The following is a 12,787-nucleotide window of genomic DNA, read 5'->3' on the forward strand; positions in this document are numbered from 1 at the left end:
GATGCGCTTTATTCGGGATATATGTGAGATGGCTGCCAAATAAGGGATATGTAAAGGAGAGGGATAAATAATGCTAGTCTCTAGGCGCCTGATAATGTATTCTTGGTAATAATGCACTGCTAGCAATATCCAATAGGCGGGTATTCTTGTATTAATATAATAAATAGTAAACGTGCATGGTTATCTATCACACTAATACAAGAATACCCACCTATTAGATATTGCTAGTAGTGCATTATTACCAAGAACACATTATCAGGCACCTAGGGACTAGCATTATTTATGAGATATACTGGAGGTTTACTGGATATCACAAAAGAGACATAGGAGGGACTGTCCAGTCAAAACGGAAGAGTTATTGAGTATGTTCCTTAGATGCAAGAAAAAAAATGCAGACATAATGCCAATAGCGAGGGACTACATGGACCAACAGCTTCTACAGAGGGTATACAATCATAAATCCAAGTACACAGTTTTGTCCCTGGGGACAGAGTGCTTGTTCTAATTCCCTCCTTGGAAGGTAAATTTTTGGCAAAATGTCAGGGACCATTGCAAATCATGGAGAAGGTGAGTGGGGTTAATTATGAAGTGTGCATCCAAGGCAAAGAAAACCTGAACAAATCTTTCATGTAAATCTAATAAAACCCTGCAAAGATAGAGTATCTTTGTCAGCTATGCCCTTTTCTTCAGTAGCCTCACCACTTTTAGTCCTTGAATTAAAATTTGGGGAAAACCTATCATCTATGCAAGAGCTCAAGTTTCTTATAGGACATAGAGTGGTATTTTCAGAAGTACCCGGCAGAGCGACAGTAATTCAGCAAAACACAGTCACTGAACCTGTGGATAAAGTTAAAATAAAACTTATGCTTCTGTAATGACATCCGGAAACTGAACATAGTCTACAAATGTCATGCCTAGGTGACTACAGACACTCCAGGCTTGTCTGGATGACATGTGTGGAAGGATAAGATAAGTTGAGCTGCATTGGCTTCTGCAGCAGGTCCCAGGATCTGTAACAAACACATACTGTTCTGCTGCATGGGCGCAGCCATCTTGGATGCAGTCAGGTGATCATTCCAGACAAACTAGATTCAGCAGCAGTGATCACATGAACTGTGCAGCCAATAGTTGTTTGGAACACCCTATTTTAGCCTGCTGCTGAGGTCTGTTCATTGCCACAACAACACACTTCTCTCCTGAGGATAGTTCTTGGCTCCAGGTTCCAGTTGTCCCTGCACTGTTCCTGACTCCCCTGCGTTTTGCAAGTATCCTACATTTAAAAGTGCACATCTCTTTTCAATTAGCTACAATTCCAAGTGCATATCTTCCTTCAAGTATTCTGCATTACCCGGAGATCATCTTTCTGCAACTACTTTGCACTTCCAAGCTGCTCATCTTCCTGCAATATTCTGAATTCAGCAAGAGTGCTTATCTCAGTAACAACTATCCAGTGTATATTCTGCAGAATCAGTGGCTTTACCAGTATCATCAGTGTTGATGCTATAGTTGGTCCAGTTCTGTGTATCTGTCTGTGGGTTCCAGGTTTGTGGCTGCTGTGCATTCCTGAGCTCGCCATTCTGTGTCATGGTTCTGAGTTTCTAGTCCCTGTCTCCAGTTCCAGTCATTCTGTTCTGAGTTTCAGTGTGTTTTTTGTCTGTGTTCTTATTAGTGGATTCCAGTCCCGTGTGCCTGGTCACAGGTGCCAGGATTGAGATCCTATGATTAGTTCCAGTCCGTTATTACAACGGATTCTGGCTCAGACACAGACTCCGGTCCCAAGACTCCTATACTGTTTGTGCTACTCTGAGCACTCTAGATGAACAGAGAGGTCATCAAGGTCAACAAAGATATATGGAATGCAGTGTGCATCTGTTGCATGAAATATGGTAGCTCTAGTTGGCAGATTAATACAGAGAGTTCATTAATAATTGTAAATGGTCCAAATTTATTGTTCCACTAATTTGTGTGAAGGCCATGCCATATGAAGGGTTTTTTGATGAATAGTCACACTTGCTAATCCAGATTGTATGGTTATGGAGCCAATCAAGTTTTCTCTGTCTGAGATTTATATGAATATTGGGCTTTTTGTAGTTGTCAGAGAATTGATTTATGGGTTTTATGAATTTTGTAGATGTCTGAAATAGCTAGTAGTGTGTATCCAGTCCTGGAAGAAGAACAGGCTCAAGGATGGAGAAAAATTGTGTTCAGTTAGTGGATTGATTTAAAGTATTTTTATCAACAGAATTGGCCATTGGAAGCAACTAATGCCAGTAGTTTTATTGAAAATTGATATATGTCTGTAAATATTGTTCTAAGGTTTGATTAACTCTCACTATTTGCCCATTAGACTGTGGGTGATAAGCAGTAGAGGTAAATCTCTTTATGTGAAGCATGTCCCTATCATCAACAATATCCTCTGGGCACCCATGGAGGCATTAGACTTTCTTAAAGAAGACTTGAGTGGTAAGCGGAGATGAGGGAAGTCCCTTCAGAGGGCAAAATGGGCTTGTTTTGTGAACCTGTCAACATCCACAAAGATAGTATTTTATTCTGAGGAGGAAGGTAATTATGAGATGAAGTCCATAGAAATGGTCCTGGTGAAAAAGGTAATAGTTGTAGGAATCCAGCTGAATGAATATGTGAAACCTTTGTGTTGGCACAGGTAGGGCAAGCTGTTACATATAGTCATAATGTTTATTGAATTGTTGTCCACCAATAATGTCAACATATGAACTCTTTTGTTGACCCCTAAGTGCCCAGCTTTTAAAGCATTGTGAAATACTAGAAGGATTACCTGTTGGGGTTGTTGCAAGCGTGGGTCTGACTGGATCGAAAACATAACACACACATGTTCAGTGTAGCACTTGACCCAGTCCATGGGTCGTCCCATGTGTATCCTTTTCATGACCAGCCAAGTTGAAACTGGAATTGCTTGACCCATCAGGGGGCACCTCTATTGGTTGACCCCAGAGGCACAGGCCATGATGAGGACGTTAGTGGAAGAGATGCTGGTTCTCAGAGTTTGTTAAAGAGACACATTTGTTCAACTAATCACCTGTTATCTTTCATTGGTTCCTCTGGCTTTATAAACCACTTCCTGTTTTACACCAGTGTTGGTGATAGTTCCTGCTTGACCTGATTCTGTGTACTATTGTATCTTGACCTGATTCTGTCTCATTGTTTTTCACCCGGATAGTTATTGGAATTTTCTATATTTTCCTGTTCCTCACCTTGGCTTGTTAAACGGTTCTGCCCTTATCTCTGACCCTGACCTTATCCTGATTAAACGGAATTACGTTAACCTCTGCCTGTCCTGTTCTCAGTTGTTTTGGACTTTTCTGATGCCATCACGGTTGCTCATTTCCTCCTTCATTGTTCTGTCCACATGTGATGAAACAAGGTATTAATATCACCTCAACCAGTCTGCACCTCGTTTCTTGCAAACTGTGGACTATAAAACCATATACTTTTTCTAGCCCTCTGGTTCCCCATATTTTTCAGTTATATTTAAAGTTATATATATTGTATTTTTAAGTGGTAATATGTCTGGCAGCATGATTTTTCTATCTTGTGTATAGCTGCAGACCAGTTCATTGTTTCAGTCTTAGCAAAAGGATTATTGTCCACTCTTCCTGTATGAATGTTAATCACACCAAGGAGCCACATGTGTTAAGATAGGAAAAAGGTCCACAGATAGAGCTCTCTGCTTAATTACAGAGGTCTGTATTGTGTTTTTAAATGTAATTTGTCTGGATTGTGATCTCTCCTGTTTAAAGAAACTCTGCTGTATAGACAAAGAACAATACCTATCCCTAATTATATCAATAGTGACTCATCTGCAACCTTTAGTCTGTATGTTTACCTGTGAAAAGGTAAACACTGAAAGGACCAATCAGGCAGGTCCTGAAACTCCTGAGAAGGTTATTTATGGCTGTAAAAGAGAGCTCCAGAGAACAGCAAGGAGGCATTCACTACTCAGTGATAGTTGAAATCAGGCTGTCATCGGTCCCTGAAGTACTGCCTTTGCCCTGATCTATCTCTTCAGGTCTTGCTTAGCTGTGTCCACCAAAAGTGGGGTGAAAGTGACCCAGGACAGCTGCCTTGCTGGTAGCCTCAAAGGAGAGAGGGGGAGAGGCTTGTATAGAGAGGCAGCAGCCCCTGAAAGTGACTAGGATACTGGGGATGTGTTTTCCATTGTGCCCTGTATGTTGTCTGTGCCAGACTGTAGTGTTATTTTTGCAGGTTATTATTTAAATATTATTATAACTGTTTGGTGCTTCCATTTTGTTAAATAAACCTATTTATTTTGTTTTGGATATTTGCCTGGGTGAATTTGAACCTTGGATAGGTACCAGGTAGGCCAGCTGTGCGGCACAGAAGGTTACATTAAACCCGGTATCATCACACCACACCATTGACAATATGATCAACAGCTATTACTACGATGAGCATAAGAACTGGGGGCAACCGAGTACTGTGGAACACATCAAGCTCCTTGGAAATGGGGCTGCTGTAAGTGAACACCTCGTGAATTGCTTCTGGTAGTTGAGGATCGCATGCAATATTACAATTAACAGAGTTATTGTACTCTCCAACAGTTCCTGGGCCACCAACAACCTACAGGCCCCCAAAAAGGGCATAACCACCTGATTCTGCATAGATTACCAATGACCATGATTGAGTGACAGATGATTACCCCATTTTTAGGATCAATAACTTTCAGGATCAGCTGAGAATGTGTCCATCTTGGATTTAAGCAAGGAGTACTGGAAATACAAGTGATGTGGCAAGCAAATTTATCTTTCATCATCCCGCTTTTTTTATATACTGTGATGCTTTTCAGGATGAAAAATGCCCTGGCCACCTATCAGACCTAGATCTCACAAGTGTGTACAAGCTAGGAAGGCCCTGGGGTGTACACCAGGCCAAATAAGAACAAGGTATCCATGTCAATGGCTCTAAGTTGACATTTACATGCACCCCTATTAATACCATGCTGTTACACTATTTGGAATACGGTTCACACTTAAGCAGTTATACCATAACATAAAGACTATTTTTTATTGATGACATATACCACATATCTACTCATAAAAAACATTTATTTACATCACATTGTGGAAGTCAAATAATTGGATGAAGTTAGCTAAATGAATTAATATCGTTATACCGTGCGATTGTGAATAGTATGCCACGTGTAATGACGCAATCACACAAATTATTGACACACACATTTGCATTCACACTTACAATTGTAAATAGTACACATTTATTAAGGTTTCCATCCACATTTAATTATTAGTAAAATGTATAAGAGATTATTAATATATAGATAATACTACAGTAAGGATAATTATGGTTCAGGTCCACAGAAATGTGTGAAGTTTGGTGTCATATTGATCTATTTTTTACTAGCTGAAATCCAGTGTCAATAAGGAAGTGATCGCATATTGCGATTGCAAGTTATGAATGGTATGAGATTAATACTCAAAAGCACTTTGTTTATGGGTCAGTTTAAACTGGTTATTCTGCAGGAAGACACGTAGGCAACAGTTGGAGTGAGCAGCCCCCTCCTTTGGGAAGAGATCAAATGAACTAACCTATGAGCAGCAGTCTGCTGAAACATCGTTAACCCTGGACCAATGAATACCTCTCTTAGTGTTATTTGTGTATATTCGTCACATCATCACTGTTTATGTTAATTAAAACTGCATATAAGCAAGTTCCAGGGCCAGTGTAAATCTCTCTATTCCTGACTGCAGACTACAAGGCTGAATATGGACCTGGGCCCAGGACGCGCTTGCGTAATGTAATGTATTCGGTTTATATTTTCCTGTTTATTGTTATACCTTTTATGCGCCATCATGGCTTGCTGTAAATCCCGCTATTCTTTGCTATTAAATCTCTTTGTGCGTTGGAACCACAATAGTCTCATTGGACGATGTTTATTGGTAGCGACAAAACAAACTTTACAACATTAAAAGGCAACATTTAGCAAAGCTCATAACAATAGACCAGATTAGCGCACAATCGGTTTGGCAACTACATCTCAGAATCTCTTGTTACAAGCATGAATAAAAATCATACAACAACCCAGATTGTTTGGGCTATCCCAATATCATAAAAGTAGTGAGCCTTACCACAGCTAGAAGCCTTGTGTGCCAATTTCAATTGCAGGTATAGTTTCTAGGGATGGATGTCATCTTTCCTCTAATGCTGTCCTTTGAATATCATATCTCTGAACGGTGGTGACTGTATCAGCACCTCCCCGATTCAGTGGGCGCATGAAGTATCACATACTTTTTTCCTACTGTCTTCTTTTTTTCCCCCTTCATCCTTGCCTCTCCCCCTGGCTGTGCCTGGCTCTCCCTCTCCCTCATTTGACCTCTTCTCCGCTCCTACCCTCTCCTTTTCCTCGTCCCCCCTACCGTTGTTTGCCTCCCCTATCCCTCCCCTCCTCAGCCTCCCGCCGTCATGCCCCGTCCCAGGCGCATTACCGCCCATCCTGCTCGCCTCAGATCTCCCTCCCCTGCTCGTTCCGCCCGCCATCTTGCCTCCGTGCAGCCTTCCCCAGTTCCCCTGAATCTTAGTGTCCGTCCCGCGGCTCTCCCAGCTCCGGCACCCACCTTCCCTGCCTGCCCATCGGCGGAACACCATCCCAGGTCCTCGGTAGGTCGCAGGGGTCGGTTAGCGGCCCCTCGTTCAGCCGTCGGGTCGCGTATGCGCAGAACCAGGGCACCATCGCGCCCGGCCGCGGCAGCCTTAGTTAGTGCAGCAGGAGGGGGGTGGGGGGAAGTGGTTGCCAGCATCAATTCCCACGAGACTGTGTGTCTCAATGTTAATCAAGGTGATAGCAGAGTCCTGCATTGGCGCAGCACAGCGGGCTTTGGGGGTAGTATACTTACCAGCCATGAAACAGGCACACATAGAGATCCATCCTTCATCCAGTGTCCCATTACTCCCCCTGTGTCATCCAGGGTTGGGGGATCACTTATTCACAACCCTCCGGCCCTTCACCAGTTGCACTTTCCACCAAGCCCCTTTTTGCCCCACTGCGGGCGGGGCTCTGCATGGGGGTCACAGAACATTTCAGATCCCTGGGCAACTAGGGGTGGGTATAGTCAACCCATGACTCCTGGCCGGCCCGCTACACGAGTCAGTCGGGAGTGGGGTTTCACTGGGGTGGACGCCTCTGACAGGGTTACCGCAAACACTTTCACTAGCAGGGAATTGCCCGTACGGCACCCCGTAACCCGTTTCAGCCTATCTCCACCGGGGAGGGGTTTATGGCCGGTTCAAAGGGAATTTGTACGGGATTGTTCCCCTAGTGGTCCCGTTGGGGTATGTAGCCCTGGCGGGGACGGGTTTATTTTTGATTATCAACATGTCGGCTCAGCTCAATTGCCCCTCAGGTCACCCCCTCACCATGACACTACCCGCTCTAGTGGCCACTGGGTGGGTTTCCCGTGGTACTGCAGCCCTTCCACGTCACGGCGGGAGGAGGTAAGGGGGTTCACCAGTTCGGCCCTCTATTCTGCCCCAACACATGAATATGGCGGTGAGAGACTTGGCGCAGCGCGGCGGCGCTTAGACTATTTACCCAGACCGCAGCTCACTGCTCCTATTTCTATTTCAGAACCAGCTAATAGTGGATCAAGGGTCGACTTTGGTGGACGTTCCGGGTCTGAGTCACGTGATCGGAGGGCGTCCAGAGGTGGCGAGGAGTTTGCATCGGGGACTTCAGGGGGCCTGCAAGGGAGGCTGTATCGTCTACCGGAGCCGGGAATCCTGTTATCAGCGGTGAGTCCAGTTCCGCTACTACACATAAAACACAGCTGCTGGGGTCCCCGGTTCTATCCACCAGCAGCGGGTCATCTGACTCTGAGGATAGACCTAGAAAATTGATTAAATTGTTAGAGACTCGGTTGCTAGGAGATCGCAGTAAACAGACTAATCGGGTAGGAGACACCGAACAACCAGTAGCCCGCAGTGAGCTAGGGCAGGTCAAAACTTTGGAAATTACGCATGGGATCAGGCCTACCGTGAGGGATAGGATTAGACGAGGGAAGTATGTGGACATGTACGCACTGACGGGGGAGGATAAGAAGGCATTGGCGGCGGCTTGTGATAAGTCAGGTATGGGGAGGAGAAGTACCGATCTTTCTCCAGATGGGTGAATGCCTTCGGCATTTTTGCGACAATATATCTTGAAAGTAGGCCCAGCAAACAAGTGGAAGTATGGCGTTAAATGCACCTGATTAGCGGGATGTATGTGAAAGACGGTCCACGAATTTGGAGGGCATACGACGAGCTTTTCAGAAAGCGTATGAGTGGACGCGAGAGATTACCTTTAGGGTCGAAGGACATAGACACCTGGCTAGAATTGATGAGGCCGGGTAACCAGACGGTGGAGGCCGGCTTAGGTAGGCGGTTTCAAGGGCCGGGGAGGGCACAAGCGTCCCTCCCCACCAAGGGACGGTGCTATGATTTTAATGCAGGCGCCTGCCAGCGAGGGTCATCCTGCAGATTAAAACACATCTGCTCATCATGTGGCGGACAACATCCAGCCTCCGAATGTGCAAAGGCCCGAGGAAGCGGGGGTAGGGGAAGAAGCGCAAATTCAGCTCTGCAGAGTCAAGGGTCCATCGCCAATTAATTTGGCTGAGCTGGACAAATGGCTCGCGTGGTATGAGGATAGAGATACCGCTTCCCTCCTGCACGACGGTTTTCACCTCGGCTTTAGACTCCCAGTGCAGGGCAACATTTCCACGGCAGCGCCGGTTAATTTGAAGTCAGCGCTCGCTCTACCAGAGGTGCTTGATGAAAAAATAGGGAAGGAGGTTGTTTTGGGTCGCATGATTGGCCCATTTCGACTTCCTCCCATCCCCAACCTGATTTTGTCCCCTGTAGGGGTTGTCCCCAAGAAGGCGGCGGGGAAATTCAGACTAATACAGCACTTGTCGTACCCCGCTGGCCAATCCATTAATGACGCGATAGACGCCACGCTGAGCTCGGTTAGTTACCAGTCGTTTGAGGCCGCGCTAGCTTTGGTGCAGGAATGCGGTAGGGGTGCCCTGTTAGCTAAAATTGATATCGAGTCGGCTTTCAGGTTACTGCCCCTTCATCCGGAGTCGTTTCAATACATGGGTTTTCGGCATCGTGGTGGATACTATATCGATCACTGTCTTCCCATGGGTTGTTCGATATCCTGTGCGCTATTTGAGAAGTTTAGCGGCTTCTTGCACTGGTGCATTCAGACGGGAACGGGGTGTCGGTGAATAGCACATTATCTTGATGACTTCTTGGTTATCGGGCCAGCTGATTCCACATGTTGTCGGGATGTGCTGTTTTCCACTGAGGCCTTGTTCAAGGTGCTAGGCGTTCCCATTGCGGCTGACAAAACGGAAGGCCCAGCCACGTGTCTCTCATTCCTCGGAATCGAGATCGACACTCCCAGCTGATAAGGTTTCAAAGATGTGCGAGGCTATTGGGGAGGTTTTAGGATCCAGCTCCAGTTCACTTAGGCAGGTCCAGTCCCTGTTAGGGAGGTTTAATTTTGCCTGTCGTGTGATCCCCATGGGAAGGGTATTCTGCAGAAAGCTACAGAGAGCCACAGCGGGTAGATGTAGGCCGCATGCGGCCGTGCGTCTATCTCAGGTGATTAGGGAGGATTTGCAGATTTGGCTCACCTTTCTGAAGGAGTTCAACGGCAGTCGAATTTGGCCGTCATCACCCGTAACAAATTTTAATATCAATCTGTTTATGGATGCCTCCGGAGCATGCGGCTTTGGGGCTTACCTGGATGGGCACTGGTGTGCTGACAGCTGGCCGGATGAGTGGCATAGGCTGGGGATTACCAAGAATTTGTTGGTCTTGGAGCTGTTCCCTATTGTGGTAGCAATTGAACTGTGGGCGCCTGCTTTGCAGGGGAAACACATTGTTTTTTGGTGCGACAATTTGGGGGTGGTCCAGTCGATCAACAAACAGAGTGCATCTGCGCATCATGCCATATCCCTCCTGCGTCACCTAGTTTTGCGCTGTCTTCAGCATGACATCTCATTTAGGGCTAGACATGTTCCGGAGGTTCAGAATAGGTTGGCCGATGCGTTGTTTCGCTTCCAATGGAGCAGGTTCCTCAGTCTGGCTCCCCAAACGGACAGTGTTGGTATTCCGTGTCCCTCTTGTGTTTGGCAGATCATCAAGCCGACATAAGAGGGCTCTTGGAGCAAGCAGTAGCTCCCTCCACCCTGAGGACATACCAGTCAGCATGGAGACGGTGGTCACTGTACAGCAAGCAAAAAGATCAGTCTGAGGCAGGTCAGCGTGATGCTATTTTAGCCTTTATGTGGGATAGGTACTCCAATGGTGAATCTAGAGCCGCTATGGCATCTACCTTGGCGGGGATATCGTTCATGGCTAGGCTGCAAGGTCTTCCGGATGTCACCAAGGGATTTATGATCAGTAAGGCCCTAAAGGGGTGGGGTAGGACAAGACCTTCACACGTCGATGCACGCTTGCCAATCACAACTAACATTCTGGACAAGTTGATTGGGAACCTGGTTTTAGTTGCAGTGGACGATTACGAGAGGCTTTTATTTAGCACCGCTTTCTCTATGGCCTTTTTTGGAGCCTTTCGTGTTTCTTAACTGGTGGCTAGGTCCAGGGGGCATCAAGAGTCCGGTTTGAGGGCAGAGTACGTTATCCTGTGCGAGGGTGCTGTGTCCTGTAAAATATTTAGATCTAAGACTGATCAGTGTGGCAGGGGATCGTGGGTGCAGTTAAATAAGCAGACAAATAGTAATATATGTCCGGTCCCTTTAGTGTCACAGTTGATGAATAGGCCTGCTTGTTTTTATGTCATTACAACGGTATGCCACTGACGAAATACCAATTTGCGGCCATTTTGAGGCGGACCCTGCAATCCCTAAATCTGGACAGCGCAATGTACGGGACGCATTCGTTTAGGATTGGTGCGGCTACATCTGCTGCCATGGCCGGATCCTCTACTGAGGCCATAAAAGCCATAGGCCGTTGGAAATCCACAGCATATAAATCCTATGTCAGGATTGACAGTGTTGATGTTTGATGTTGTTTTCGCTAATCATAATGTTGCCTTCACAGTTTTTCTTTTTCTCCTTTTCATCCTTTCCTGTGTTCTCCCACTCACCCCACTCTCCTACCCCATCCCATCTTCTCCCTCCATTTGGTGGGCTACCCTGGGCTTTTCCGCTCGTCGCTTTGGAGCGGGGGCGCGAAGGGATTTTCATCCGGGTTTCCCTGGGCGTAAGTCCTGATTAGTGGTGTGCTGCCGGGGTTTTTCCGGGTGTTGTTTACCTTTGCCTGGGTGGCCTGCTCCCCGTATGTGTCTTTTTTTACCCTCATCCTCCCCTGTGGACGGTTATTTCATCATTCTATCCTTCTGGTGCTTTATGCTAAGCCTGACCTGTCTTCCTAATAAGGTGGTATGTTTTTTAACACTGTTTTTCTGCTTCCAGGTGAGAGTGCTCCAACTAAGATGGTGTGGATCATCGGCCATTCCTTTGTTTTCTGGGCCGCTGGCCATCCCAGGTCTAACGTTATCCCGAATCACAAGGGCATCGTGATAAGATGGTGGGGCAAAAGAGGTCTAGGATGGTCCGAGCTTATACCATGGTTAGAGAAGCTTATTGAACAACAGGGCCCGCCAAATGTTCTGATAGTACATGCGGGTGGCAATGACTTGGGAAAAGGAAAGTTACTTGATCTTATCATTGAGATTCGGGAAGACCTTAGGCGTATTCATGAGGCGTGGCCAGATATCATTATTGGTTGGTCAGCATTAATTCCCCGGCTGGCATGGAGAACGAATATCTCCTTACAAAAGATGACAGTTATGGTCAGAAAACTTAATAGCGCGATTCGGAAGGTTATACGGTCCTTGGGGGGTTTGATTATAGATCATCCGGGTTTGGGGGTAGTCACCTCAATTTTTTAGGCGGGACGGCGTGCACCTAACGGAGGAAGGTATGGGTTTTTTTGTAGAGAGGATTTGCGGAGGAGTTGCGTCGTGTTTTGTTTAGTTGGTGGTGGGCTGCGGCGTCTGTGGGGCGCAGCGGGGTAGGAAGGCACTGCGTTCAGCGGCTGATTTGTGGGCGCACAGGTAGTTGGTCATAGGTCACTGTTCCCTAGGAGGCACCAGTAACTCCTTTTTGGTCCTTCGGTGAGGAGGGTCCCTGTCTGGCTCGGTGAGGGAGGGCAGAGTGAGTTTTTAAAGGGGCAGTCACTCTGACGCCAACTCAGCACCAATTTTGATGGGATTTGTTCCCCTGTGGTTGTGGACGTACGGCGGTTTGCGCCAGTCCACTTGTGATATAGTGTTACCAGCTTGAGAGCTGTTTCGCAGTGCCCTTTCTCCGCCACCATAGGTTTAGTTAATTTAAAATAATAATAAAAGTTCTGGCAATTTTTAATAACTTATCCAAGTCTCCGTGTCTTTATTTGCATGCAAATGTTTAGAATATTAAGGGTTATGTGGGGTTTATGGGTACATACACAGTGAGCCCTTTAAGACCACCTTTGCTATTTATTCAGGAAACAGCCAGCCCTTTGCCTCTGGAAAGACTACGTCCCCTAACAACGCAGAGGATGTTATCTCTTGCCAACCTGATCTTGTGGAGGTGGCTGGTGATGCTCCTGTCCCTAGCAGTAACCTAGCTCCAGCGGTGAGTATAGCTGACCACAATGACCCCACCTTTGACTGATTCCACTTTGACTAACCCTAGTCACTCCAACATAGACCCCCTGCAGC

General features: G+C 46.4%; 1 protein-coding gene across 2 annotated transcripts in view; it reads left to right on the forward strand.

Annotated features, from left to right (window-relative positions):
* LOC142138689 (uncharacterized) overlaps positions 1-12,476 on the forward strand; it is a 132,459-nt gene extending 119,983 nt beyond the window's left edge. Inside the window, exons 5-6 of one of the 2 annotated variants that reach the window (XR_012688092.1) lie at positions 7,637-7,800; positions 10,195-12,476. Coding sequence is in view for 1 of the 2 variants with exons in the window: in XM_075195536.1 (XP_075051637.1) it covers positions 7,637-7,646 (10 nt within the window). In the remaining variant the exon portion in view is untranslated. Of the gene's footprint in view, positions 1-7,636 lie in introns of both variants that reach the window. The other variant, XM_075195536.1, reaches the window with a different exon arrangement.
* Positions 12,477-12,787: the final 311 nt, after the last annotated feature.

Source organism: Mixophyes fleayi, chromosome 2, assembly GCF_038048845.1.
Source record: "Mixophyes fleayi isolate aMixFle1 chromosome 2, aMixFle1.hap1, whole genome shotgun sequence".
Taxonomy (NCBI): domain Eukaryota; kingdom Metazoa; phylum Chordata; class Amphibia; order Anura; family Limnodynastidae; genus Mixophyes; species Mixophyes fleayi.